At 55.7% G+C, this 27993-nt stretch overlaps 1 protein-coding gene across 3 annotated transcripts in view; it reads left to right on the plus strand.

The window, feature by feature from the left end:
* Positions 1 to 410: 410 nt before the first annotated feature.
* The window catches only part of RET (ret proto-oncogene), a 52752-nt gene continuing 25169 nt past the window's right edge, over positions 411 to 27993 (plus strand). For 2 of the 3 annotated variants that reach the window (XM_007962434.3, XM_073018924.1), the window contains exons 1-3: positions 411 to 701; positions 23547 to 23810; positions 25436 to 25723. In XM_007962434.3, the coding sequence (XP_007960625.2) occupies positions 626 to 701; positions 23547 to 23810; positions 25436 to 25723 (628 nt within the window). In that variant the 5' untranslated portion in view covers positions 411 to 625. The remainder of the gene's footprint in view (positions 702 to 23546; positions 23811 to 25435; positions 25724 to 27993) is intronic. The other variant, XM_073018923.1, reaches the window with a different exon arrangement.

Here is a 27993-nt window from a genome sequence, read left to right on the forward strand (position 1 = left end):
AGTCGGCCAGACCTGCATCCCGCGTAGCATCCCTACCCTTTCTGTGCAGCGGAAAGGGCAAAACGCAGGGACTGCAAGTGGGCGCGCAACGGGTAGGAAAAGCGGTTCTGCGTGCAGAGGTGCGTGGACCCGGGCTCCGGGGTTCCAGCCGCACCGCGCCCCTCATGGCCAGCACCCGACTCCTGCCGCGCCCTTTTCGGCCGCACCCCGCTCCTCCCCAAGCCCCACCCGGCCCGCGCCGCACGTCCCACACTGAGCTCCTACGCGCGTTGCGCCCCGGCCGCACCCCGCGCAGCCAGAGCGGGCACCGGAGCCCCGCCCCTGCCCGCACCCCGCCAGCCTCGGGCCTCGCCTGGCCCACCCCTGGACCGCCCCCGCACCGCCCAGTCCCGCCCCTACCCGCTTCTCCGGCGCAGCCGGCGTTTGCCTCGCTTCAGTCCCGCGACCGAAGCAGGGCGCACAGCAGCGCTGAGTGCCCCGGAGCCCCTGCCGCGCGCCCAGTGTCCGTCGTGTCCGCCGCGCCCCGGGCGGGGATGGGGCGACCGGACTGAGCGCCCCACCCGCCACCCAGACCCGCCGGCCGCAGCCGCCGGCCCTCCAGCCGCGGCCCCATTGCGCACGGGCGATGGCGAAGACGACGTCCGGTGCCGCGGGGCTGCGGTTGCTGTTGCTGCTGCTGCTGCTGCCGCTGCTAGGCAAAGGTGAGTCCTGCCGGCTGCCGGCTGCCGGCGCCCGCAGCGGCCAGGGCGAAGTTGGCGCCGAGCAGCGGAGAGGACGCGTTCAGAAGCTCCTTTCTGTTTGCTGTGGGCAACGGGCTGTGCGGTCGCCGGCCGCCTGGCCGCGGCTGAGAGCGCAGTGGCTGCGGCGGGCAGCGGGCAGGGTGCCTCGGGCTGGGGCTGGGCGGGTCTCGGGCGGGAGCGGAACGCGGGCCGGGCGACGGGGGCCGGTGCTCAGAGCTCTAGCCATAGCCGCATGTCTCAATCTGGCCGCGCCTTTCGCCAAAGCCGCGTCCTGGAGCAAACTGGACAGCAGTTTCGGGGCCGGCGTGGCGGATGGGTCAGAGAACCCCGAAAGCCCGCGATTTGTGCGGGGAGTTCTGTTTCGACAGGAGACGGCTGCGTCCTGGTTTCCTTTTCCCGCTCAGCGTCCGTGCGTTACTCCCCCAGCTCTGCCGTCCTGGCCAGCCGAGGGTTTCGGAGGCTCTTTTGAAAAGATTGCTTTTCCCTCGTGCGCTTTTGCCTCCCTGGTCTATACACACGTAAAAACCGTGGTTTCTGGGGTGGCTCCCCCCGAGGGGCCGCCGTGATCGGAGTCCCACCCGGCAGCCCTGGAGTGGTGTGGCGCTGCTTGGCAGAGATGCTGAAGATGCGGCCATAGGAGGCCCGGGGCTTGGGGTGGGGTAGGGGTTTGCGCCGCCAGCCAGCGTGGGTGCTGGGCCTGGTGAAACCGCAGATGCCTTAGGATCCCAGCATTAGGTGTGGCCTTGCAAAGATGGTCATCAACCCCACCCAAACTGGCAGAATGAGCCACAAGGCTGTGCAATCTTTGACCCCTTGGTGCACGTTTTAGTGTCCCTCAAACTGGCCCTGACTTAATTCCCTCCAAGTGCTTGTGTATGAACCAAGTTTCCCTCTAAGAGGGTAGGAGCCCTGGCCATCCTCCCTCACTCCTTAGGAAGGGCTTTCTCTCCCCACAGCCTTTGGGCTGTGAACAGAAGAAGCCGTGGGCAGTCAACCTGTCTCTGGCCCCAGGCCCTGCACAGACTGAGTTTCCAGGCCTGCCTGAGACTTCATGTGTGTGACCTGTGCCTCAGCTCAGCATATGCTGAGGCCAGAGTGGGTCCCCAGTCCACCTAGCGAGGGACAGGGGAGAAGCCCTTGCCCTCCTATCTGTTCTGAGTGTTAGGACTTTGGGGTCCCAGTGCTGCAGGGGGAAGACACGGGGCGGAAGCAAACAAGGCGCCCTGAGGCTGTCTTGGGATTCTGGGCTGTGGCTTTGGCTTTGAGGTTGTAGGTAGGAGGTCAGGTGTCAGCAGCTGCTGGTGTGCTGGGCAGGGGACTTCCCCACACCCTTCCACAACGTTGCGTTCAGTCGGGGTGGCCAGTGAGGCTGTGGGGGCCAGGCTCTGGGGGTCGGCTTGTGGCACTCAGCAGGCATTCAGGTAGCTTTCCATCCCCAGAACCCTGGCCCACAGACAGCTTCCGCAATCCAGAGATCGTGAACCCCTAGCCCCTGGGATAACCCAGACACCACAGTTGGTAACACTGGAAGTGGAGAGGCAGCCCCACTCCCTGTTGTAGACAGCTGGGGCCTTTGGAGAGGCCTGCGGGGCTCTTTCCCAAGAGCCACAGCTCGGGAGGTTCAAGCCGCACTCTTGGAGCTGCCAAGGACCGCCCCAGTGAGCCCTGCGGTGCTCCCCAACCACCCCCGGGACAGCTCGGCCTCGAGCGCCCTCTTGCGGACTCTGCCCTTTAGTAGCTGGGCCTGATGACAGGCACAGACAGGGTCTCTAGAGGATAAGGGTCCTTCGCCAGCTCACACACACACACTCACACTGGATCACCATCAAGACACACTCCTGCCTCTTCTCATGGCACTTGCTCCCATGGCTGTGGACACGCACAGCGTGGTTCCTTCACACCCTGCCTCACCCAGGTCCACACAGGGACCCCAGCCCCTCTCATCACTCACACACACAGGGACCCCACGTGTGTATACAGGGACACACACTCCTCATACCTGCAGGGCATAGCCTGTCAGCCCCAGGTATACTGGAACCAGAGTGAGAGAACCTGCATCTAAAAGTTACATTCATTTAAAAGTTGCTCTTAAAGGTTTCTGACATTTCACTGCTCAACATAGATATGGCTGTCCCCGTTGCTTGGATGAGGAAACTGAGTCTCAGCTTCTGGGGTTCCCCCCAGATCCCAGGCTGACCCTGCACCTCAACCTCCCCCAGCTCCTCAGCAAGCCTCTTGTCTCTTGTCTTCCTGGCCTGGCTTCTTGGGTTCTGTTTTGCAGCAAGGAAGGACCTTCCCTCTCTGCCCCCGGGCCCCAGGGCCTTCTGCTCCCAGCATAGAAGAGCTGGGCAATGTGGCTTGGCAGGGCCCCAATCCAAGCTGCCAGACCACCCTTTGCAGAGGGCCTAGGCGGCCCATCTCTGCCTGAACCACCAGGTGTCAGCGTGGACAGCTCAAGCCAGGGGTACAGCTCCCCCTGCTTCATCCTTTGCCTCCTCCCCTTTCTCTGGCCAGAGGCTTCGCCAGGTTCACCTGGACCTGGCCTGCTTTCTCCTCCACCCCAGCTCACTGACCCTGTCTGGTGTCCAGGAGCTGCCTGCAGCCCACACTGGTGGGCTGGGCCTGCTGGGGGCCTGCAAGCAGAGAGCAAATGGGGAAGTGCATTGAGCTGATTCACTAAATTGCCTTTATTCTGCAGAATCACTTTAGGGACAGGTTGAGGAAATCGCTGTTTCCTTGGTGGTGTGAAGAAAATGGGATGCATTCACCTAGTGGGGAGCTAATAGCCTTTTAGCCAGGGGAGGAGAAAATCAATTAAAAATTATGATATCTGTTAAAATGGAACCTGGGGTGCCAAGGGGAAAGGAAGGCCCCAAAGTTGCCATCTCCCCTGAGACCTTCCCCCTCTGCAGCCTGGCCGAGGACCCTCTAGGTCCCCTCGTCCTAACTGGATAAGGCTAATACCAACGTAGCACCCCATGGGGGCTCACAGTGCACTGCCCCCGTGCTGTGCCCACTCACCTCATCTTTTCCAACAAGTCTGCAAGGGTCATGGCCTTGGCCCATTTCACAGGTGAGGAAACTGAGGTTCTCATAGCCTATGGACTCGAACTGGTGGAGAGGATGCAGGAGCTCCCCAACCCTGGCCCTCTGGCTTGCTCCAGCCCGTTCTCTAGGCCAGTGGTTTGGGTCCAGGGTGGGGCTAAGGAGGGCTTCCAGGGAGGTTGCCCTAAGCCTGCCTACCCACTGGTGAGTCCCCCCGCCTTGGGCTCCAGGTGCCCTCGGGACATCCCAACCCAGATCCCAGGGTGATGTGTGGCACCATGCACAGACACTGAGACACTCTCTGGGTCTCATCAGCTTTAGTTGATGTCTGGGAGTCCTATGGGTCTGGGGATGAGCACCAGGCATGGCTGTGCCAGCAGAAGGGCCGGCCACGTGTGCTCTGTGGATGGCAGGAAAGCATCTTGCTGCCAGTGGCGATGCAGATGTTCAGCTGGGACACCAGGCTGTGGCCCTTGCAACCAACATATGCCTGAGGCACTGGCGTCGGATGGAAGCTACTGTGCTGAGGACAGGGGTGTAGGGATGGGGGTTGGGCATCAGGGTCAGGGGTACAGCTGTGTTTCCTCATGCAGGACAGGGCCTTCCCCCTCGTCTTCCCCATCCTCCAGGACAGCCTGGGAGAAGAAAGCCAGGGAATAGGGGCAAAGCGGGGCGCAGCCCCCAGGCTCCCTGCTCCCCTCCTCCCCGCCGGCAGAGGCACTTCCTTTCTACTTCAGGAGCCCCTCCCCCAGAAGTGGGCCCCACCGTCCCCTCTCCCTGCGTCAGAGGCTGCTCCCTGGTGCTGAGTTATGCTCCCTCCCTGTTCTCTGCTGTGCCTTCTGTCTCCCCTCTCCTTTGCAATTATTTTTCAGCAGTGTGACTTAATAGTAACAATAATAGTACCAATAACAGTAGCAATATAGTAACAACAGCAGCTGGGAGCACTCCTGAGGGAGCCTTGGCTCCTGCCTTGCTGCTCTAGGGCTGGGGACTCTCCGGAGCTGTCTCGTGGCAGGAAGAGACCATAGTCAAGGAGACCCTGTGTAGTGACTTCCACATGTGTGTGTGGCGAGGAGCGGGGACTGGGCGGTGACCACCAGGCAGGGAGTGCACTTCGGTCATGGTCACAGAGAAGCTGATGGCACTGAGGCCGTCTCTCCCTGCCCATCTGCCTGCCAGAGCCTTCTTCCACGCTCCGTGGGGTAGGGGAGCACCCCATGGCCCCTGGGAGGCTGCCAGTCAGTGGGACTATGAGGTCAAGCTGGGAGGTCCCTTGGGGTCCATAATCCAGGCACTGCACCCCTCGGGGCTGGGAGGGGAGAAGGCCCCAGGCCCACCAGAACCCACCTGGTTCCCTCACTAGAACAGCAGCTGGGGCCAGCTCAGGGATTGAGGCGGAGCCTTGGGAATTGATTCTTTGCTCCCTGAGGCAGGCTCTACCTCTCATAGGAGAACTTTGGAGGACAGGCCCTCTCCTGACCAAGGCTCTGGGACACTTGGCAGCCGCTGAGGTCCTGCCTTACCTCTCTGCTTCGTCCCGCCTTCCCTGAGCTCTGGGGCCAGGCCTGGGCATGGTTGAAGGTGTTGAGACAATGAGGCCTGGACCTCCATGGAGCTCTGGTCCCGCAGCTGGGTGATCATGGGGGCCTCAGGGACCCTGCTCCCCTCCATTCCCCAAGCCTAGAGGCCATGAAGCCCGTGGGTCCCTGAACTGTCCACCCTGAGACCCCAGACAGAGCAGGGCTGGGCAAGAGCAGGCAGCGAGGTGTTCTTGTTCCTGCAGCTCCTCCTGGCTGGACTCCTGGCCTCTGGAAAGCCTGGGGCAGGGAGATGGTGCCAGCAGGACCTTAAGGACAGCAGTTCAGGTAGCACCTGGCCCTGGAGGGAGCAGGTGGCCAGCTCTGAGCAAACACCTCTGTTTGCTTTTGCCTCAAGGGTGGCTCCACAAAGTATAGCAGCCCAGGCACCACCACACAAAGGTCACCGCTGCACCTGGACAGGTGTGCACCCACCTGGTGGACCAGCGGGCATAGGCTTTCTTCCCTGATACCGGGGATACCTGGAGGGCCTGGTGCTGGGGCTCTATGCTCAAGGGAGAGCCTGTGGCCCTACAGCCCCAGGTCCTGGACCCCCTCCCAGATTCGGGTGCTGCAACTGTGCTTCCACTTCTGGCTCTTGCTCCTCTGTGCTGCTGCAGTCTGTGCCCTGCAGGAGCTAGGGTTCCAGGGAAGCACCTGAGGGACAGTGTAGCCCCAGGGCAGGAGGAGGACAGTGGCCACCAAGCTGTTTCCAGTTCCCTTGTGTGCCTGTGACTCCAGAGGATTCTCGCCCTTGTGTTCCTGAGAGGGAAAAAGGAGACATGTTATTTCCTAGAATTTAAGTAATGAGCGGGGAGACGCTGGGGTAGATGTGTGCTCTGGGTGCCGGGACGAGGGTCGGTGAGCTGGGGGTGCAGCATGAGCTGGTGCAGCTCCGGAGGGAGGGAGAGGGCTCACTGGGTTTCTTCCTCATACTACTTGCCAGTGCAACTGGCACAGACCTGGCAGCTGTTGCTGGGCTAGGGGCCAGGGGCTTCCTCCTGCTCTGCTCCCATTCCTGCTCCACCACCATTGCCTGTAGGGCATCTGCCACCCCCGGGAAGCCTAACACTTAGCCCAAGTGGGGCTCCAGGCCTGGCCCTCCTCACCCAGGAAAACAACGGGGCTCATAGGCGCTTGGTGACATGGGCATATTGCTCTGCCATCGTGAGGGGCCAGCCTGGCTGTGGGACCCAGCACTGGTGGGCAGCCCGCAGGTTGTCTCTGCAGGAGACTCCTCTGGCAGGTCACATACAGGACGCCCCACAGCACCTTGAAAACTCATGACCCAGGAAAGTCTCAAATTGTTTTTACTTCCCTAGCCTCCCCACCACCTGTATCTGCAGGGGCAGGTGAGACTGTACTTGGTGACAGGAACGCCCCCAGTCTCAGGAGCTTAACGCCATCTACTGTGTCCTGTTTGTGGCACAACCTGGCATGGCTCTTACCTGCTGGGTGGCCACACCTCCCAGCCCGTGTGCCTGGCTGTGTGCATAGGCAGGCACAGAGTTTCGGGGAGCCTGAGGCTTGAGGAGCTTTGAGGCCTGGGAGGGGGCCACCGTCACTTTCCCTGTCTTCCCTGGGATCCTGTCACATGGCCCTTCTGAACACCCCAGGAGGCTTCAGGTTCAGAGGACACAGGGATGTGGGCATGCAGGGGTGTGCCTGCACACACTTCTGCCTCCCGGCTCTCCAGCCCTTGTCCTGGTCCACATAGCAGGGGCTGGTGGCAGGCCCAGCAGCTGAGGGGGAGAGAGGGGAAAACAGGGTAGCAAATAATTATGGGTTATACTTTTTTAGTTGTGAAATTTATATAGCATAAATTTAACCATTTATAAGTGAACCATTTGGTGGCATTTAGCACATTCACAGCATTGCACAGGCGTTGCCTTAGTTCCAAAACATTTGCATCACCCCAAAAGGAAACCCCATACCCATTAAACAGCTGCTTCCTGTCCCCGGGCAACCCCCAGCCTGTGTCCTGTCTCTGTGACTTGGCCTGTCCAGAAATATTTCATCTGCATGGACTGTTGTCTGGCTTCACTCAGCATAAGGTCTTCAGGGTTCCTCTAGGCTGTGGCATGTGTCAACCCCTTCCTGTCAGGGGTAAATAGTGTGCCGTCACCCATTCATCTGGGGATGGACACATGGGTGCTTTCCATCTTTTGGCAGTTACGAAAAATGCTGCCAGGGACATTCCTGTTACAAGTATCTGAGTTCCTGCTTTCAGTTCTTTTGGGTACATACCTGGACATGAAATCGCTAGGTAATTCTGTTTTAATTTTTTGAGGAGCCGCCAAACTGTTTTCCGCAGTGGTTGAATTGTGTTACATTCCCAAGGGTTACAATCTATCCACATCCTCACCACCATGTATAATTCTCTGTTGTTTTCTGGTTCATGTCTCACTCTGGCCGTGCAGCCAGTGCACAGTGCTAGCTCATTGTGGCTTTGGTTTGCCTTTCCCCGGTGATGGCGTGCTGGGCATCTTTTCCTGTGCATGCTGGCCAGTTGCATGTCTCTTTGGAGAAGCATCTCTTCGAGCCCTCTGCCTGTTGTCTAACTGGGTGGCCGTCTTGCCGTACAGCTGACTTTGCTGTCGCATCTGCATCAAGAGCTGCAGAGAAGCAGCTTCATGCAGGGCTGTCACCGTCAGTGATTGAGCCCCAGGTCCCTTGTGAGGAGGATGTGGATTCGTCTGATTCCTCACATGGGCATTGAATCACCACTGCCCTTGGGGACCTTGAGAACATTCTCGGAAGACCCGGACTCTGAGGCCACATTGAGCACAAACATCTGGAATCCATGATGTCACTATTTGGGCATAAGAAGGGGCCTCCCAGGAACCACCCTGTGAAGGATGGAGGAGGGGGAAGGTGCAAGGAGCCAGCGGACCCCCACCCCACTGACGAGACAAGACTCAGCAACATGGGAACCCAGGGCTGCCCTCTCTCGCTCACCCTGAACCCTGACTCTAAAAATAACCAGGCTGATAATCGGATCTGCCGTAAGTTGATTATCGTCATTGCTGTGGTGTTATGTCATGCTGCCGGGGCCTGGGGCAGTTTTCTCAGGACAGTGGTGGATGCACCTAGGTAGCTCGGGAGGTCAGCACGGAGCCGGGGTCCCTGGCCCAAGGGTGGCAAGCAGCCTCTTTGGGCTCCTGCGAATCTGCTTGGTGGGGGTGAAACACTGGCATCCATAGACAGGCACTCTGTGCTCCCAAGGAGGAGTTCCTGTCCCCATTCGCAGCTAGGGACAGAGCTAGGGAGGTCAAGCGCCCAGCCCTGGCACACAGCGGGGAGGCACAGGGGGATGGACTGGGCCACTCTGCCCTGCCTTTCTGCTCCCTCCTGCTGCTGAACTCTCTTCTTTGGACTAGGCCTTTGTCTTCTTGCCTCATCGTCAGTGGCCTGGGAGGACACTTGCAGTCTTAATCCTGTTTTGGCCCCATGTCCCTCACCCCTCAGGGGCTACCTCGGCCAGAGCCTGTCCCGATTTCCATCTCAGCCACCGTCCACCCCTCGGCCCCTGGTCAGGAGCTCATTCTGTGAATACTCCTGCACAGACATCATGTGGACTCAAAGGGCATAAGGACCTCGGCTGAGAGGAGCTTACACATCAGTGCAAACCTCTCATTTTACACATGGAGAAACCGAGGCCCCGAGGGAGTGTGAGTTGTCACACATGGGAGCAGTGTCAGGTGAAGACTTGGCACCACTCCCCTGGGCATCCCCTTCCCTGCATGGCACCCCCAGCCTTGGGTTTGGATTCCTCTTCACCCTTGATATTGAGGTCTTTGCTCCCAGGACGTGGATAACAGCATCCACATGCAGGTGGTGCCCCCTCATTGGGCTGCCTGGCCGTGACCTGGGGCATCAGGATTAGCAGCTTGTTTGGCCCCAGGTCTGTGCTGGGCTGAAACCTACTGTCTCAGAGGCTCGCGACTCTCTCCCCTGACTCTCCACCAAAGCAGACCCTCAAGCCTTTTTTGTGTCCTCTCCCCAGGGAGAGCCCAGCTTCTGCTCTGCAGCCCAATGGAGAAGGGGAGGTAGCTCACAGTGCCCCGGCTTCTCTGCATGCCTGTCACTGAACAGACAAGCCCAGGCCAGACTGCAGCTTAATTCCTGACCTCTGTGTGGCCTCCAGCAGGGTACCTAAGCTAGCTCTGCCTCATTTTCCTCCTGTGTGAGATGGAGATCCTCATGGTTCCTACCTCTGACAGTTGTTTTGATGCAGTGGGTGACGCAGGTGAAGCGCCTGGAACAGACTTGCTTACAAGGAGCACACCGTGGATTCCCACTTGTTAATGTTGAGCAGGGATGAGAAGGGGCTGGGGTAGGGCGAAAATGGGCAAGACCGTCTCAGCTTGAGGAACATGAACTGACAGATTGACTTAAATTAGCACATGGACATGCTTTGAGTCACTGCCTTGCTGAGTGCATCGGGACAGTTGCCCAGGCCAGAGGCAGCAGGGTCAAAGCCAGTGGTGATGCCCTGGCCCCGTTGCCCCAGGCCAGGGCCAGTGAACAATGTAATCAGCTGGGGCAGACTCTAGAGCCCTGCAGCCAAGGGGACCAGTGACCCTTACACAGTCATCCATAGGCCACTTGGGTGGCCAGTCTTGTTACAGCCAGGCCTTGCCCTAGGAAAGAAATTAATTATAACCTAATTGGCAGTTTCCTTTGCATAGAAGCCGGAAGCAACTGCCAGTGAGGCTGGTGATTAACTCCGCAGCAGCTGGGAAATCGCATTTGGGCAGGAGCGCCCATCATCTTGGCCGGGCTGCTGCAGCTGGTCTGGGTGTGGAAGTGTGGGTGGTGGCCATTGTGCAGCTTAGGGCCTGGGCCCCTCAGAGCAGAAGGCTGGGTCTGTGTGCAGAAGGTAGCCCTGGGGTGCCAGATCCCCCAGTGCCCAGTTGCGGACCTCCTTCTCCCAAACCTCAGCCATGCCTGGACCCCTTCCCCACTCACAGCAGAAGGCTGCATGGCTTTTAGGGGTGTCAGGAGGCTCGTGCCCTGGTTGCAGTTCTACCACGGGTGTGCGGCAGGAATTCTGGGCCTCTGTTTTCTAGCATGGGATGAGGTGAGTGATATCTCTGTTCTATAGCAGGGGCTCAGACCGGGTGTGTGAGAAGAGCCGCAGTGAAGGAGGGCCATGCTCGTGCGTGCAGGGATCGTGGTGCCTCCCAGGCCAGGGCCAGGCCCCATCTCTCCTCCTCCTCAGCTGCTCTTCCAGCTACCGGCCACCCTGCCTGGCTAGAGGTCCAAGAGGAGAGGTATCTGAGGAGATCCTGCACTCCGCACTGGGTCTCCTGCCCAGCATTTTGGAAGAATAAATTTTTAAGTCTGGTACTGAGGCTGCCCTGCCGTGATGATAACTGGTGTCACCAGGACACCAGGAAAGTAGCTGCCCTTGGTGTTTATTGAGTGCCCAGTATATGCACTGAGCTGCAGAGGCCAGTGTTTTCTTGATGGTTTTACAGAGAGATGCTTAAACCTAGCGTACGAAGAATGGGACAGGCTGTCAGATTTTTCCTGAAGGAGGTATTGGCTTGTTCGTGGGTACAATTGGGCCAAGGAACCAGGGACTGATGCAGTGTGCTCCTGAAGAGGGGCTTTTATGGACTCCAGTTACCAGAGTCTGCCCCAGGCTTTTCCTTCATACCTGCTCTGTGCCGGGGATCAAGCAGGGTTATAAATACAATAGTGGGCAGGATGAGCCAGTGGTGGCCCTGTGGGTCTTCACAGCCCAGATTTCCTTCCACGGTTAGTGTAGGTTAAACCTGGCAAAGCTGCTTTCATTTGGAAGTCTCAGGATGCCAGCAAAGTGATGAGAGTGGTGGGGATAGAGGTGAGATGGGGGTGGTGCTGGTGATAGTGATGGTCATGATGTTGGTGTTGGTGTTGGTAATGGTGGTATTGGTATTGGTGATGGTGGAGGTAGTGATGATAGTGGTTGTGGTGGAGGTGATGATAATGTTGATGGTGGAAGTCATGATGGTGAATGGTGAAGACGGTGGTGGTGGACATGATGGGGATATTGATGGTGGAGGTCATGATGGTGAAGGTGGTGATGGTGGTGGAGGCGATTGGTGGCGATGGTGATGGTGGTGGTGGAGGTCATGATGGTGAAGGCGGGAATGGTGGTGGTGGAGGCAATGGTGGTGGTGATGGTGGTGGTAGAGGCAATGGTATTAGTGAAGGTGATGGTGAAGGTGGTGTTGGAGGTCATGATGGTGAAGGTGGGGATGTGGTGGTGGAAGCAATGGTAGTAGTGGAGGTGATGGTGCTGGTGGTAGTGGTAGAGACAGTGGTGGGGAAGGTGGAGGTAATGGTGGTGGTAGAGGTAATGGTGATGTTGATGGTTGTGATGCAGCCATCTTCTGTGAGCATTTGCTTGGTGCCAGCCACTGTTCTATGAACTTCATGTGCATTAATTCCTTCTAGCTCCCAACACCCCTGTGTGGTGGGAGCTCTGAGTCTCGGTGGGTACGGAGGGGAAACTGAGACACAAATATATGTCCCTTGCCCCAGGCTTGTTACCACTGCAACACACACTTTCTCTCCATCACCCAGATGGAGTCCACAGCCTTGCCTGGAATCCACAAGCTTGCCCAACCCTCCTCTTCTTCCTAAGTTCATGCCCTCATGGTCCAGGGAGCTGGCCTTCTGTCTCCAACCAGCATTTGCCTCCAGCTCTGTGCTGTTGCTGCTCATCTGAACTGCCTCCACCTCCCACTGCTTTTCCCCTCCTCTCACTCTGGCTCTGCCCCCAGCCCTCCCGTCCTGCTGGGCACTGGCTCCTGCTTGTGGCTGCAGCCCCAGGCAGTCCCTTCCCTGTAGCCTCCACTTGCCTGTCTGTGGCTGTCTCTTGGTCAGGCATTTTTTTCAGAACAGGCAGCGTGGGGTAGCCCCCTTGGCCCCTCAGCTGGGCTGGGCACTCTTCTCCACCCAGGGCTGGGCCCTTTAGACAGGTTGGGCAGTGTCAGCTCAGCAGAAGGGTGTGATGACTTCGCCAGCCCGCTGACCTCAGGGAGGGTGCACATGGGTGCCCCAGTCAGGTGTCCCAGGGTCTCCAGCCTTAGGGTCTAACACATTCATCTCTCTAAAAGTAAGGATTCCTTGCCAGGGAAAGGGCTGACAAGCTGCCTATTTTCTTGGCCAGCAAGCATCCTCCCCATGAGCCCAGGACTGTGTGTGACCAGCAAGCCATTAGCGTGTGTGTGTCCATCTGTCCTGCCTGGTTTGTGGGCTGCCAGGATAGCCGCTCCTTTTGCTGCTCAAGGAAGTACTCAGGGCCCAGTTGCTGTCACCTCTCCCAAGGCATGCAGGCAGCGTGGGGAGTGCATGTCTGTTCTTTCTGTAGGACACACCTCAGGACCCCAGGGTGCATCGTCAAGAGGCATAACCGGGTGCTCCTGCTGTGTACCAGGGCCAACAGCATTGTATCGGGGAGCCCTCCCCCACGTGCAAGGACACACCACACACTGAGAGGCATGGAGCATGTGTGGCCTGTCCCACCTGCTTGGCACCACCATAGGCCAGCCAGTGGGGCCCTCCTCTGGCTCATAGGCAGGGCATCTGGAGGAAGCCATCCCAGCCAAGGGCAGGTTGAGTGTATAGGCACCATCTGTCAGCCTCATACTCTTGTTATCATCAGACAAGAACCCTGAGAGTTAAGGGAGGCAAAGGCCAGCAGGGTCGGGACTTGGGGCAGAGATTGGGGCTGGGACAGGAGCTTGTTCAGGACAGTGGGCAGGACTCCCACATGTGGAGAGGACAGGGACGGTCATGTACCTGGGAGCCCTGGGCCAGGCTGAGCGAGTGAGCGAGCACCAGGGCCCAGAGTGAGGGGCTGGTGGCGGGGGCATGCAGGCAGCTGCACATCCTAGGCTCTGTGTATGAAGGGGAAACTGGACATGTGTGAGCAGGCCCAGGCCTGGCAAATGGCTCAGAGAGACACCTGTGAACAGCTGTGTGTGGTGGCTGCCCTGGGCAGGGTGAGGCTCAGAGGCCACTGAACCTCCTGAGTTAGAGGTGATGAGAGCCACTCCCAGATGCAGGGAAGACCCAGGGAATTGAGGAAGAGAGCAGGATGCCAGGCAGGGTGCACTTAGTCGTCACTTGGAAACCAATGTCTGGTAGTGGCTGCCTGGGAGGCTCTTGAGTTGGCACCTGGGCTTGTGGGAGGCAAAGGGAAGGGCTCTGCGACAGAAAGCAGCTAAGATTGGGCCGCTTCTGGGTGCTGCCTCCTCTGCTGAGGCCTCAGATGGGTCCCTGCCTTGCCCAGGGCTGTGTGCTCCATGCTAAGCCTTGTCCTCCTGGGGGCTCAGGCACCACCAGGTGACTCTCAAGCCAGGGCCACATGCGTGCACCATGGACCCCTCCCACATTCAAAGGCAAAATTGTGTTCTGCAACTGTGTTGGTATAAGACAAACATAATCCAGGCCACTTTATTATTATTTATTCCTTATTGTTATATTTATTTCATCCTTTTGATTTTAAAATTAATTAAAACAAAAACATTTTTTGCACACCCAGGCGCATGTAGCAGCGGTGCTGGTCAGGAGCAGAGGTTCCTCCTCTGCAGGCTCCTGGCCCCCTGGGACCCTGGCACCGAGGGCTGGCGCTAGTGGCCCAGCCCTTGTGAGCCCTCATACCTGCCTAGAGATGGGGCACTCCCTAGCCAGTCAGGGCGCTCCCGTGCCTGGATGCCGTGCTCCTCTGAGTGGACAGCAGCTGAAGTGGGAACTGCAGCAGAAACTGGCCGTGCCCAGGTGTGTATCTGCCCCAGGCAGGTGGCCAGGGCAGCAGGGCGATGCCAGATGGGGCCAAAAACTTCATGCTTCTGTTTGACCTTGGTTCTAGCTGAAGATTTAGCTGGGTACACATCTTTAAAACTATAAAAACCAAATGCACAGGCGGCCGAAAAAAGGATGGATGAATTGGGCTACATCAAATGTAGAACTTCTGTGAACCAAGGCCACAATCAAAAGAGTGAAAATGCAGCCTATGGAATGGGAGAAAAACTTGTAATTCATAGATCTGGTCAGTGTTAATCCAGAATCTGTAGAGGACTCCTCACACTCAACAGTAGCAACAAAAAAACCTGATTCCAAAATGAGCACAGGGGGCCAGGCGTGGTGGCTCACTCCTGTAATCCTGGAACTTTGGGAGGCTGAGGCAGGTAGATCACTTGAGGTCAGGAGCTCAAAAGCAGCCTGGCAAACATGGTGAAACCTTGTATCTACTAAAAATACAAAAAAAAATTAGCCAGGTGTGGTGGCAGGTGGCTGTAATCCCAGCTACTTGGGAGGCTGAGGCAGGAGAATCGCTTGAACTCAGGAGATAGAGATTGCAGTTAGCTGAGATCGTGCCACTGCATTCCAGCCTGGGTAACAGAGTGAGACTCCATCCAAAACAACAACAACAACAACAACAAAAATGAGCACAGGGCTTAGATGGACATTTCTCCGCGTAAGATTTACAGATGACAAGCACATGAAAAGATTCTCAGCATTGCCACTCATTAGAGAAATACAAACCAAAATCACAGTGTGATACCACCTCACACCCATTTGGATGTCTACTATCAAAAAAAGAAAAGAACCAGTGTTTGTGAGGACGTGGAGAAATTGAACTCTTGCGCACTGCCAGAAGGTAAATAGTGCAGCTGCTGTGGAGAACAGCAGGAAGGCTCCTCAAAGGTTAAACCTAGAGCCGACTTCGGCTCCAGCACCTCCACTCTGGATACATACAGGAAAGGAAGCAGGAAGCAGTCAGGATACATTTATATGTCCCCGTTTTTAGCAGCATTATTCATAGTAACCACAAAGTGGAAGTTACCCAAGTGTCCATTGACCAATGAATGGATAAGCAAAATATAATACAGACATACAATGGAATATTACTTGGCTCTAATAAGGAAAAAAATCGTGCCACATCCTACAGCGTGGATGAACCTCGAGGGCATTATGTCTCAAAAAGACAAGCACTGTATGATTCCACTTATATAAGGTCCATACAGTTGTCAAATTCGTAGACAGTAGAATGGAGGGTTCCAGGAACTGGGAGCGGAGAGGAGGGGGAGTAATTGTCTCATTGGTACAGAATTTCAGTTTCACAGGATAAAAAGAGTGCTGTGGAAGGATGGTTTGCACAGTAGTGTGAACACACTTAATGCCATTGAATTGTACACTTAAAAATTGTAAGATGATAAAGTTCATGTATATTTTACCACAATTTAAAATAACTTTTTAAAACTAGAATCTCTCTTTATATACACCTCCAAATTTGTTATTTATGGTACAGCCTCCCTTGATCTGTGTTTTTTTTCCTAAAAGCAAAGTTAGATTATAGCCCCAGGCAAAAGCAGCCTCCAGCTGGGACAGAGCCCATCACCCAGGTCTGTGCAGCGTGCTGCAGGTGGTCCTACCCGAGCGAGTCTGGAGAGCCGCTGCGGTGCCCAGGGCTCCTCAGGCACCTATAGATCATTTCCTGAGCTGAAAAGGAGTGGTTTTGTTCTCAGCCTCAGGCTTTGTTTGCTCAGCACAGTGGCTGGCCCCACAAGGCTGCTGGTGCACTAGTGGGCACTGCACATGTGCACAGGGTGCATCCACACAGCTCTGTCCTGCCACTGACAGCCTGCCCGTGGCTCCAGTGCCCGTGAGACCATGTCACAGTATCTCCCCATCCCCTTACCCTCTTCCCGTCCCTGAATTCTGACCATTTCCCAAATGTGCCCAGTCCTTTCACACTCCTGTTTATGAAACCATTGTACTGGCTCGTTGATTCATTGATTCATTCATTGGTTCATCAGTTTATTCATTCAGCTCACAGAAAGTGAGTTGGCAGATGTGGCAGGAAGGTGGGCACCCTGTAAGAGTGAGGAGGAAGTGAGCTGGAGGGTAGAGGGGGCCCTGGGAGCCCTGATGAGGAGCTATGTTTTATTCTGCAAGCAGCGGACAGTTAACACAGGGCTCCACAGAGGGTGCCATGATTCAATGGACCCTGGCTCCTCTGTGCGAAGTTGCCTGTGATGCCCAATGTGTGGTCCAGAGTTGCATGGGGGTGGCAGAAGGGACTCGGGAGGTGGGGTGAGGGGTGAAAGAGAAAGGACTCTGGGGACTAAGGTGTGTGACCTGAGCAGTGAGGTGGGGCCATGCCGTGATGAGATGGGGAAGAGTTGGGGACAATTTGGGGTGAGGAGGGGCCAAACTGAGGCAAAGGAGTGGAGGGAGCAAGGCATGAAGATGCCCAGGCTGCTGATCAGCACGCCGCACACCAGCATAGAGACGGGATTAACAGCCCAGGGCCTGGATATGGCTGGCGAGTGAGCCGCTGCCACCATCTGGAGGACAGGGTGCAGAGGAGGAAACCAGCCAGGGGGGTGAGCAGCCTCGTTAGCATCCCAGTGATGCTGGACAACACCAAAGACAGAGGAGGTCCTGGGAGCAGCTGGGAGAAAGTGGGTTACCCAGGAGGGGCCGGCTTGAGCATGGGCCCTCAGCAGCAGCAGCGAGGCTGAAAGACGGGAGCCAGACCTTATGTAGAGCGGAGGAAAATAGCTGTCCACATGGAATTCTCCACCCAGCAAAAATGGGCCTTCCATGAATGACGTCAAAAAATGAGGCAAGAGAAAGGACAGGCGTGGGCTCCTGCTGGTGGGGGTGGACTCAGTGGCAGATGGGGAGGCGGGAGGGCAGCATGTGGCCAGGCATCCAGTTCAGCAGGGCCACGGGCTCCTGAGTGTTTGTTCAGCATAAATGTTCTGTGAAATGTATTCGTTGTACATGTCAAATATTTGACTATAGTAAGAGAAAACATGAGTGGGAAGTGGGAGAGAAGCGGTGGGGGAGGTGGGGGGAGGTAACAGGTCACATCCTGAGAGGATAACAGTGCTCAGCATGGGGCTGGAGGGACCCCCATAGGGACAGCTGGCCTGGGGAGGCAGGGACCGCCTCTTTCCATCCCCAGCCCCCAGGGAGGAGCCCTGGGGCCTGTTTCCCATTCCCAGGAAGATGATTGCATTAGGAAATCGTCTCTTAAGGAGATTCTGCTGGGCCATAATAAAGCTGTCATCTGCATCGTCTGCCACCCATCAAGGGCAGGCGTGGGGCTGGTGTCGCATGAGGGGTTCTGCAGGAAGGGCCTGCTGTACACACACGCCCTGTGCTGCTTCTAATTCATGCAGTTTTTGGATCCTATCGTTGTTGTTATTGTTTTCTTTTTCGGAAGTCCCAAATTTCGGCCCTTGTGCTGCCATCCTAGGGAAATTTTTCATCGTCTGGAGCTCCATTTGTGTTTCTGTGGCAGGGAAACCATGCCATGGTGAGGGTGACCTCACAGTGCCCCATCAGAGCTGCTGGTCACCAGTGAGGGAGTGGGAGACCAAGGGCCACAGCCAGGAGCCTGTGGAGAGCTGGTGAGCCCCCGCCTCCACAGACAGGGCCAGGCCACGCTTAGTATGTGTGCACCTAGGGTGCAGGAAAATGTGTGTGCTTGTGTGTGAAAGTGGGTGGGCACCAGTATGAGCGAATGCATGTGCTTGTTAGAGCCAGATTGGCAGTGCGAGAATGTGTGAGCATATGGAAGAACAAGTGTGTAACTGTGTGCCCCCGTGGTGTGTAATGGTATGCATCCGAAAGAACGAGTGTGTGTGAGAGAAGGAATGCATGTGTGCAGTGTGTCCGCCCGAGTCTGACCAGGAGACAGCCCCACGTGGCCCCTGAGACAGGAGCAGTAACATGAGAGGCACTAAACTGTGATGAAAGAGGGACAGGTAGGGATGGGGAGAGCTCTGTGGGGCACCCTCGACTGCAGGTGAGCACCAGGGAAGGAACCCCCTTCCCAGCTGGGGTCAGAGCCTGAGGGAGGAGCTGGATGCCCGACTGGGGCTGCTGTGCAGGCTCAGGTCTGGCAGGAACTATCCTCAGGGCATGGGAACTGAGGCTGAGGGCTGCAGGAAGCTGATGGCTAGGCTCAGGTGTGGGCTGCATCAGTGCCGAGGGATTGCATGCACTGGGGTGGAGCACACCCTGTCTCGTGGGCTGCTGGGCAGCAGGACTCAGAAAAGGCAGGTGTAACAACCGGAGACAGGAGCAAGCCCTGGCCTGTCCCCAGCATCCCTCCAAAGCCCTCCACCAATAAAGCTTTGCCTTGTGCTGCCTGCAAAGTAGCCTGCTCCAGGCCCGCCTGGAGAACATGCACACCTGGACAGAGTGTATGGACTGACAAGGTGTGTGCATGCACACGTGTGGGACGAGGGGGCTTGGAGCTGGTCCCCTCTGCATCCAAAGATGAATAAATTAAACAGCCCAGCCAAGTGTGGATCATTGGAAACAGTCTAGCACTTCACTCTGTCAAACACTAGGGCCGAGTCTTTCCAGCTGAGGTGGGCAGGGTGGGAGCAGATGGGGTCTTGGGTGGGCACGCCTCCATCTCTTTTTCTGTCTCCTGCATGCCCTGTGCATGCACACATATACACACACTCATGACACACACTACACAGGCCTTGAAGGTTCCTGAGGTCTCTCTGAATGTGAGCAGCAACTTGGGTCTTTGGCAGGTGTGCTGTGAGCAAGCAGGACCTTCCCTCACCCCATCCTGCATGGTGCTAGGGTACAGCCAGCCTGAGGAACCAGAACCACGGTAGGGGAGTCATTGAGGGTTGATGTGGGAATCCTCTTGTTTTCTCAGACAAGCAACACTGCCATTTGCACTGTCGGTGGGTGTGGTGTGTGCCAGGCCACTGCTGTGCTGCAGAAGTACAGGGTGGGCCCAGCCCTGGCAACCAAAGCTGTCCAGGCAGACACCTGTGTGCTAGGTGTGGGGGAGGATTCTGTTACCACGTGGCATTTGGGCCCTGAAGGCATGGGGTGGGAAAAGCTTTGCAAGTCCTGCTGGTGACCTTCCCATGGTGCCAGGAGTGGCTCTCACCAGAGGTGGGTCTCAACCCACAGGCCAGTCAGCCCTTCTAGGCAGAAAGGCGGCAGCAGGATGGGAAGCCAGCCAGCAGGGCCCTGGGCCTCCTGGCAGGCTCAGCACCTGCTGGAGCCTGACTTCCACCATCCCTTTCTCAGCTGTTATTCTAACCCCCAAGACACAAAGCCTCACAGCATGTCCAGCTGTTTAACTTGGTCAGGCTTCTCGCCACCCAGCCTCACTGTTCTTATCTGTGAAATGGGCAGTGAAGGGATCTGTACCCAGTGCCTGAGTCTGCAATGAGAGGCTCATGATGATACAACCCTGGGCAGAGGTGCACACCTGCCTGCACCTGCACTGGCTGTTCCTCCTCTCCTTAGCATGCCTTCCCCACTTCGAAGCTGGGGAAACTGAGGCCCAGAGGAGGCCAGTGTTCTGCAGAGTCTACACAGCCCGGTGGTGCCTGATGCCAGCAGCTCTTCCCCGGTGGCTGACCCACCATGATTGGCTGCATCGTTTGTGGGCCCCCTGTTCTAGAATTACGAAGAATTTCAGGACTGTAGCAAAGAGCATTAAACCAAGCATGAGACCTCTGAGCACGGCCCACTGGGACTGCCCAGGCTGCACTCCGCTGAGGCCGGCCCTGCACCCACCTCCTTCATTCTCCCACCTTGGATCATGTGTTTTTCCATCTAGAAGTGTTTGTGACAAGCAGGAACATTAAGACAGCTGCGCCCAGCTGCAGAGACCACCTGGGAGGTGAGGCATTTTAAGTGCATTTAAGTTTGTTTCTGCTCGCAATCATTGCCTGACCCACAAATCCCTTTTGGCAGCAGGGAGACCAATTGGGATTGGGCCCCCCACGATCCTGTAGGGGTCCCAGATGGGAGCAGAAAGGCCCGTTCTCCCCTGCACATGTGGTCTTGTGGTGGGGGCTTTGGGAAGCCCAGACCTGTCTTATGTCTAGTCCCTGGACCACTGAAGGTGCTTGCACATCATGGAGGCCCCAGAGGAGCACCTGCAGGATTCCCAGCCTGGATCTGCTTCTGCGGCAGATGGGGTGTCAGGGCCCCGCCCACTCTTCTGCAGCCTGGGCATCACCAGAGCCACCCCACAGCCGCCCAAGGGCAAATGGTTCTTATTGGGAAGACCAGGACCAGAGGTGTGTGTCCCAGAGAAAACTAGACCACCTGAGCTCAGTCAGGTCCCTAGCATGCCCTCTGGGGAAAGAACACGGACCCCGCCGCCTGCGTGGATAGCCCAGACATACGACACCACATGGAATTGGGAGGGGGCTCATCAGGGGCCAGGGCATCTGGACCCTCCTCACCCTGTGAGGCCACTGTGAGTTAGAATCTCTCACCCTCTTTGTCACCAGAAATGCAGCACCCCCTCCCATCCCGAGGGCACTGTCATGGGAGCAATGTTCCTGATGTGCAGTGAGCACTTCAAGAGAACCCTTCTCCTGTTCTGTTTTCCCACTGTGGGACTCCAGACGTCTCACCTGTTCTCTTCCAGGGTCCACTTGGCATTTGATTGTTTCCCAAACCCAGATGTGTCCCGGAGGAGCCCGGTGGCCCCCAGGGGCATTCTCAACTGCTGCTGCAGGCCCCACCCTCTAGACCCTCAGTGACCTCAAGCAGCAACTGTCTGGGTGGGAGCAAACTGATAGAAAAGAGAGATCGATTACATACAAGTGCAGTATTCCTAATGTCTGCTTTGGATGTTGGTATTGTTTGGGCATTCTAGAGTCTATTTGCAGGTTCTTAATGGATTTTAAGCATTTTTTGCCGATTTATCCATCTTTTAAAAAATTCATACTACTTTTTATTGTGGAAAAATATACACAAAAGTAAGATTTACAACATAGCTATTTTTAAGTATACATTTCAGGGACATCACCACCGTCCCTGAACTTTTCATCATCCCAAACTTAATCTCTGCCCCTGTCAAACACTAAGTCCCCATCCTGTCTCCCCCAAGCCCTAGCAATCGCCATCCTATGTTCTGTGTCTGTGAATTTGACTACTCTAGGGACCTTACATAAGTGGAATCATGCAGTGTTCATCCTTTTGCAATGGGCTTATTTCACTTAGCATAATGTGCTCAAGGGTTATCAATGTTAATAGCCTGTGTCAGGATTTCCCTCCTTTTTTTTTTTTTCTTTTTTTTCTGAGACAGGTCTTGCTCTGTTGTCCAGGCTGGAGTGCAATGGCACAATCTCGGCTCACTGCAACCTCTGCCTTGCGGGTTCAAGCCATTCTCCTGGCTTAGCCTCTCAAGTAGCTGAGATTATAGATGCCCGCCATCACGCCTAGCTAGTTTTTGTATTTTTAGTAGAGACGAGGGTTTCACCATGTTGACCAGGCTGGTCTTGAACTCCTGACCTCAACTGATCCACCCACCTCAGCCTCCCAAAGTATTAGGACTGCAGGTGTGAGCCACTGCGCCCAGCCAGATTTGCCTACTTTCTAAGACTGAATATTCCATTGTATGTGTAGACCATGTTTTGTTCATCCATTCATCCATCGATGGCCACTGGGGTTGCTTCCACCTTTTGTCTATCTTGAATAGTGCTGTTGTGAACATGGGTGTGTAAATATCTCTTTGAGACCTGGCTTTCAATTCTTTTGCATGTGTACCCAGAAGTGGGATTTCTGGATCATATGGTAATTCCATTTTTAAGTTTTTGGGAACTACCTTCTTGCTTTTAATGACATAACTGTATATTATTTTCCATTCTCACCAACAATGTACATGAGTTCCAAAAACTATTTTAAAAGCTTTCTACTGTGGGAAATGTTGGCCACACACAGTCAGCAGTGTAGTGCACTGCACTCCTGCTTGGGCTTACCCAGCCACAGCCGAGGCCAGCATCCTGCCTTCTCCGAGGAAGCTACAGCTCTGTCCACAGCGCCCTCAGTGATTCGTTCGTTTTTCAGCTATTTAGGTAAAAATTATATAGATAGGCCGGGCGCGGTGGCTCACACCTGTAATCCCAGCACTTTGGGAGGCCAAAGTGGGTGGATCACCTGAGGTCGAGAGTTCGAGACCAGCCCGACCAACATGGAGAAACCCCATCTCTACTAAGAAAATACAAAATTAGCCAGACACGGTGGTGCATGCCTGTAATCCCAGCTACTCGGGAGGCTGAGGCAAGAGAATCGCTTGAACCTGGGAGGTGGAGGTTGTGATGAGCCGAGATCACGCCATTGCATTCCAGCCTGGGCAACAAGAGCAAAACTCCATATCAAAAATAAATAAATAAATAAATAAATAAATATTAAAAATTACATAGATAAGATGCCAGCCTGGGCAATAAGAGCAAAACTCCATATCAAAAATAAATAAATAAATACTACATAGATAAGATGCACGGACCTTAGCTGTACAATGCAGACAAACGAATATACCCATGTGATCTGCACCCCTCTCAGGATATAGGACCTTCTCCAGAAGGTGCCCTGTGACCCTTCCCAATCTGTCCACCTCCCCCACACCCCTGCCCGCCACAGGCAGCCAGTCTGATCCATTGCCTAATATCCTGCGGCAGATGTGCCATGTGTGCTCTCCTCTGCCTGGCTTCCTCACCTTGGCATAGTGTGTGTGTGTGTGTGACCCATCCAGGTGTTCGTGTGTATCCATAGTTCATCCTTTTTCATTGCTGGGCAGGATTCTGTGGCGTGGCTGGACCATGGTCTGCCTGTCCATCCACCTGCTGAAGGGCCTCTAGGCTCTTGGCTTCTATGAATCATCCTTCCAGTTCCAACTATGGCATTTGATAGACATATGTTTTCATTTTTCTTGGATGAATGGAGTGGAATTGCAGGGTCATATGGTAGGCGTATGTTTAGATAAAGACTTACGACTTTCCTATAAAGTGCTTTCTTCATTTGTTGGCAACTGTTGCCTGCCCTGCGTGGCTGGCAGTGTCACCTGCCCTTGAACACTCTGGCTCTGGGTGATCTGTTGAGAAGTCTGTATGGTTCGGGCGCCCTTCCGGCTTGGATGATTGAGAATAGGCTTGTCATTGAGGATACTGCCTCCCCTGTTTCCTTCTCTTTTTCTATTTTAAAGCAGTTTTTTTCTAGCCCGTGTGTAACTATACAAATAATTGAGTGTTCATGTTATCAGAAACAGAGATGAAAAACTCCTGCTAAGATCAGAATTTTAAGTTAATGATTGTGTGTGTGTGTGTGTGTGTGTCCTTGAAGAAGCCTTATCCTCACCATCCCTCACTCACTTCCCTACTTCCCACAGTGGCATTGGGCCTCTACTTCTCAAGGGATGCTTACTGGGAGAAGCTGTATGTGGACCAGCCGGCTGGCACGCCCTTGCTGTACGTTCACGCCCTGCGGGATGCCCCTGAGGAGGTGCCCAGCTTCCGCCTGGGTCAGCACCTCTACGGCACGTACCGCACACGGCTGCATGAGAACAACTGGATCTGCATCCAGGAGGACACCGGCCTCCTCTACCTTAATCGGAGCCTGGACCGCAGCTCCTGGGAGAAGCTCAGTGGCCGCAGTAAGGGAGCTGCCCCAACACCCACTCCTGTGCCCCACCCCACCCCTTCCTCAAGCCGCCCTCATCACAGCCACTGGCACTGAGGCTCGGGGTGGCTTCCCCACCACCCCTGCTGTGGAAAGCGTCAGGGGTTAGGTGAGGCTGGCCTGCCTCTGTGTCCAGCCTGGAGAGAAGCCAGGACAAGCTTCAGGGCTGCCTGAGGCTGTAGGAGTTTGGAGACACACGGGAATCATCTGGGTACACTCTTCTGCCAGACGGGAATCCCTCTTCCAGTGGGGCTAAAAAGGATTAGGAGGTTTCGAGAGAGGGAGTGAGTGGGACTGGAAAAATCCCAAGGTTTTGATTTAGCAAATGACCTGCAACTCTCTGGAGAAGCGGCAGTTCCCAAGGAAAGCCTGACTTCTTATCGGCAGCTGGCTGCCCTTGTACCTGTCAGGGACTTGGGCCTGTCCCAGGTGTCCAGGGAGGAAAGAGGAGCAGTCAGAGCCGGAGTCATGGCCACATGTGACATTGGTAATGTGGGGGGGAAGCAGAGCCCCTGTGACAGGGAACGGTCACCTGGTAGTTCCCATCCCCAGCACCCCTCCAGGGCCACGACTCTCACAGCCCTCACAACTACCCTGAGCCCTGTCTGCTGGGGAGAGGCAAGTCTCGGGCTGTGAATGCAGAGCAGGCATCCCTGCCCTATTCAGGCAGAGTGACTGATCTGTCTGCCAGGGACAGCCAGGGTGCAGGGGAGGGAGGGGGCTTGGGTGGCCAGCTCCCTCCAGCGCAGCCCAGGCAGTTCCTGGAGGAGGCGGCATCTGAGATAGGTCGTGGTTCCATGCACTTAGTTGCTGCCCTCTTCATCCTGCTCCCCCAGGGTGGAGCTTGAGGAACGAGAGTCCCTGGGAGGGGGCCAGCATGGAATTTGCCCTGGGCCTGTGTTTCCTAGGAGGCCTAAGCCCTCCAAGGTGGGGAGAGGCTTCATGCACAGCCAGTTCCTGTTGAGGAAGAAACCACAGGGTAATTTAACAGGGAAAGTTTGTGTAAAGAATTAATTACAACAGGGGATTGGAGCAATGAGGCACAGGCTACAGGCTAGCAAAAAGTAAAGAGAATGCCAGAGAATATGGGAAGAGCAGCTCTGAGGAGCAGCTGCCCACCTAGGGCTGAGATGGAGGCTAGGAAAGCCCTCGCAGCCCAGCTGAAATGGCTGTGACACATGGGTGATGGAACTTGCCGGAAATGCCCCCCTCTAGGCATTGGGGAAGTATGTCTGTGGCCACTCCAAACCTCCTGGGGAGGGTGTGGGGGGGGCACTGGTCACCCCTTACTGGAGAAGTTGCCAGCGTCAGAGTTGGGGAGCCTTAGACCCAGTGCTCAGCGCACCTCCCTGAGGAAGGGGCCTCTAAGCTGAAAACTGAATGATGAGAGCTAGGCCTGTGGGGCACTGGTACTCTGGGCTGCAGGGCCGTGCAGCAGAGGTAAGGAGGTGGCAGGCAGAGCTGGAACACCAGGCTGAGCTTTGTGGACCTTGGTGGGGACCAGGGTTTACACCAGCCCTGGAGCTCCTGCCTCCTCCCCATTCCCAACTGCCTGGCAGGTGTGGCCGACGCCCTCACAGACCTGACTTCTCTCTGCAGACCGCGGCTTCCCCCTGCTCACCGTCTACCTCAAGGTCTTCCTGTCACCCACATTCCTTCGTGAGGGCGAGTGCCAGTGGCCAGGCTGTGCCCGCGTGTACTTCTCCTTCTTCAACACCTCCTTTCCAGCTTGCACCTCCCTCAAGCCCCGGGAGCTCTGCTTCCCAGAGACAAGGCCCTCCTTCCGCATTCGGGAGAACCGACCCCCAGGCACCTTCCACCAGTTCCGCCTGCTGCCTGTGCAGTTCTTGTGCCCCAACATCAGCGTGGCCTACAGGCTCCTGGAGGGTGAGTGCCGACCTTGTGGGGCCACCCCACAGTGCCTGCTACTGCTGGGCTTGCTCTGCAAGCCCTTGACACAGGCCATCTGGTTTATTCTTCACCTCTATGCCATCAGTTCATTCAACATTCCAGAAGTACCTCTTGCATGCCTGCCAGGGGCCAGGTACTGTTCTAGGAGCTAAGGATATAACAATGAACACAACAGGTTGGAATCTTGCCTGCCTGCAGCTTTCATTCTTGTGGGGCAGACAGAGCGTCTGAGCATGCCAAGGAAGTTGGGTGGCTTCTGGAAGGAGCTAGCTTCCAGAAACTAGGAAACTGGGAAGAGGGAAACGCTGAGGAGGAGGGGAACAGAGGAGGAGACCTCCATTCCTCCATCATAAATTGGGTAGTTGGGGTGGGGGCTAGGCAGAGCAAAGGTGGGAGGGTGCCGGGTAGGCAGGCCTAGCCCCTTGGAGGGCACTACCGTGTGACCCTCGTGTGCCTGGAGTGCACTGAGCTACAGGGAAGAGCTGAGGCCGATAGGGCAGAATAGTTCTGGGGCAGGGGGCAGGTCTGGGAGCGCTTTCAGGGCTTTCTCCAGAGGAACATGGGGAGCTATGGAAGACTTTGGAGGGATGGAGTGCTGGCAGGACCTGTCTTAGTTTTAAAAGGATTAGTCAGACTGCTGTGTTAGGAATGGTTTGGGGTGGGAAGATTCAGGGGTGAAGCTGGGTGACAATTAGAAGGCTACAGGAGAAACCTCTGAACAGGAGGATGTGGGCTGTGATGCCAGGATGCCGGTGTAAGCTGAGGCATGGCAAGAAGCAGGCAGCTGCCACCAGTCAGGGGGTGGGATGAGCTGGATCCCAGCGGAGAGGGGAGAAGGCAGCTGACCCAGTGCAGGGAGGCCCTATTTGACCATCTGAAAGTCAGGAAGTGGGGCTCAACCAGGTCACAGGCTGCACCCCTGGTCAGTGTGTCCTCCATTCACACTAACTTTACCACACAAACATGGCAAGAATAGTAAAAATCTCAGTAAAGGAAGAAAAGCCATCACTCAAGCTTCCCCAGATTCCTTTCATTCTCTGAGGCAGGGATAGATGTCTTTGAACCAGATTGTTGATGAAGCACTTGGTTTTTTGCATGCCGCCCTTTTCCACTAAAAATTATGTCATTAAATTTAGTTTAGTAGTGTTCTTTTTGTAATCACACTTGACAGAGGAAAGCATTATATGATAAGCATTTCCCACATGTGTAATTCATGTGCAAGGCATGGTTCTGCCTGGGAGGCTTGTGGAGTTGCCCCCTCCTCCTTGGGGTTGGCTGTGGAGTCTTCAGCGGTGACCTTCCGCCTTCAGCATGCCCCCTTTTCTGGATTATTTCTGGAGGACACATCGAGGGCAGGCTCACTGAAGAGTGTGTTGTGGTTCCTGGCCCTGCTTCAGGGGCGATGTTGAGGGCGAGCTGCCGTGCAGGGCACGGAGCATGCGCTTTTGCCTCAACATCCGGCCTTCAGAGGATGACCAGCCTGGCGACGCACTGGACAAGGAGTTGTAGAGTGGCGATGCACACTAGGCAGTCAGAAATCATTATGCGTTAATGTCACATCATACCCCAGATGTCCACCGTGTTTGTTTTCAAGTGGTAGAATCGTGGCTTTATTTCTCACGTTCTCTAAAATGAACATATACATAATTGAAAAAAAAAAAACTAACATTTTTTAAAAAGCAGCCAAGGTCACCAATATGGTGAAACCCCGTCTCTACTAAAAATACAAAAATTAGCCGGGCGTGGTGGCGGGCGCCTGTAGTCCCAGCTACTCGGGAGGCTGAGGCAGGAGAATCGCCTGAACCCGGGAGGCAGAGGTTGCAGTGAGCCGAGATGGCGCCACTGCACTCCCGCCTGGGCAACAGAATGAGACTCCGTCAAAAAAAAAAAAAAAAAAAAAAAAAAAAAAAAAAAAAAAGCAGCAGCCAAGGCCAGTAGCTGGCTCTCTAGGGCTGCAGTGCAGCTTGATCTGACCCGGAGCCACCCTTCCCCACACAAGGTCACTTCTGATCGAGGCCGGGTGGACGGAGGGGTGTCCCAGTCCTTACCGGTTGCTCAGGGTGCTGGTCCCCGCTCTTCCCCACCAGCATGAGTAAGGACGCAGCTGCAGCAGGACGTAAGCGCAAACTCGTGTTCGGAGCGCTGCGCTCACCTGTGGAGCGGAGGAGGGGAGGCCTGGGTCCTTGGCTGGCGTGCGGTGTGCGCCCCGCTCTGACCGCAGAGCCCCCTTCCCGAGAAAGGCGGCT

Source organism: Chlorocebus sabaeus, chromosome 9, assembly GCF_047675955.1.
Source record: "Chlorocebus sabaeus isolate Y175 chromosome 9, mChlSab1.0.hap1, whole genome shotgun sequence".
NCBI lineage: Eukaryota > Metazoa > Chordata > Mammalia > Primates > Cercopithecidae > Chlorocebus > Chlorocebus sabaeus.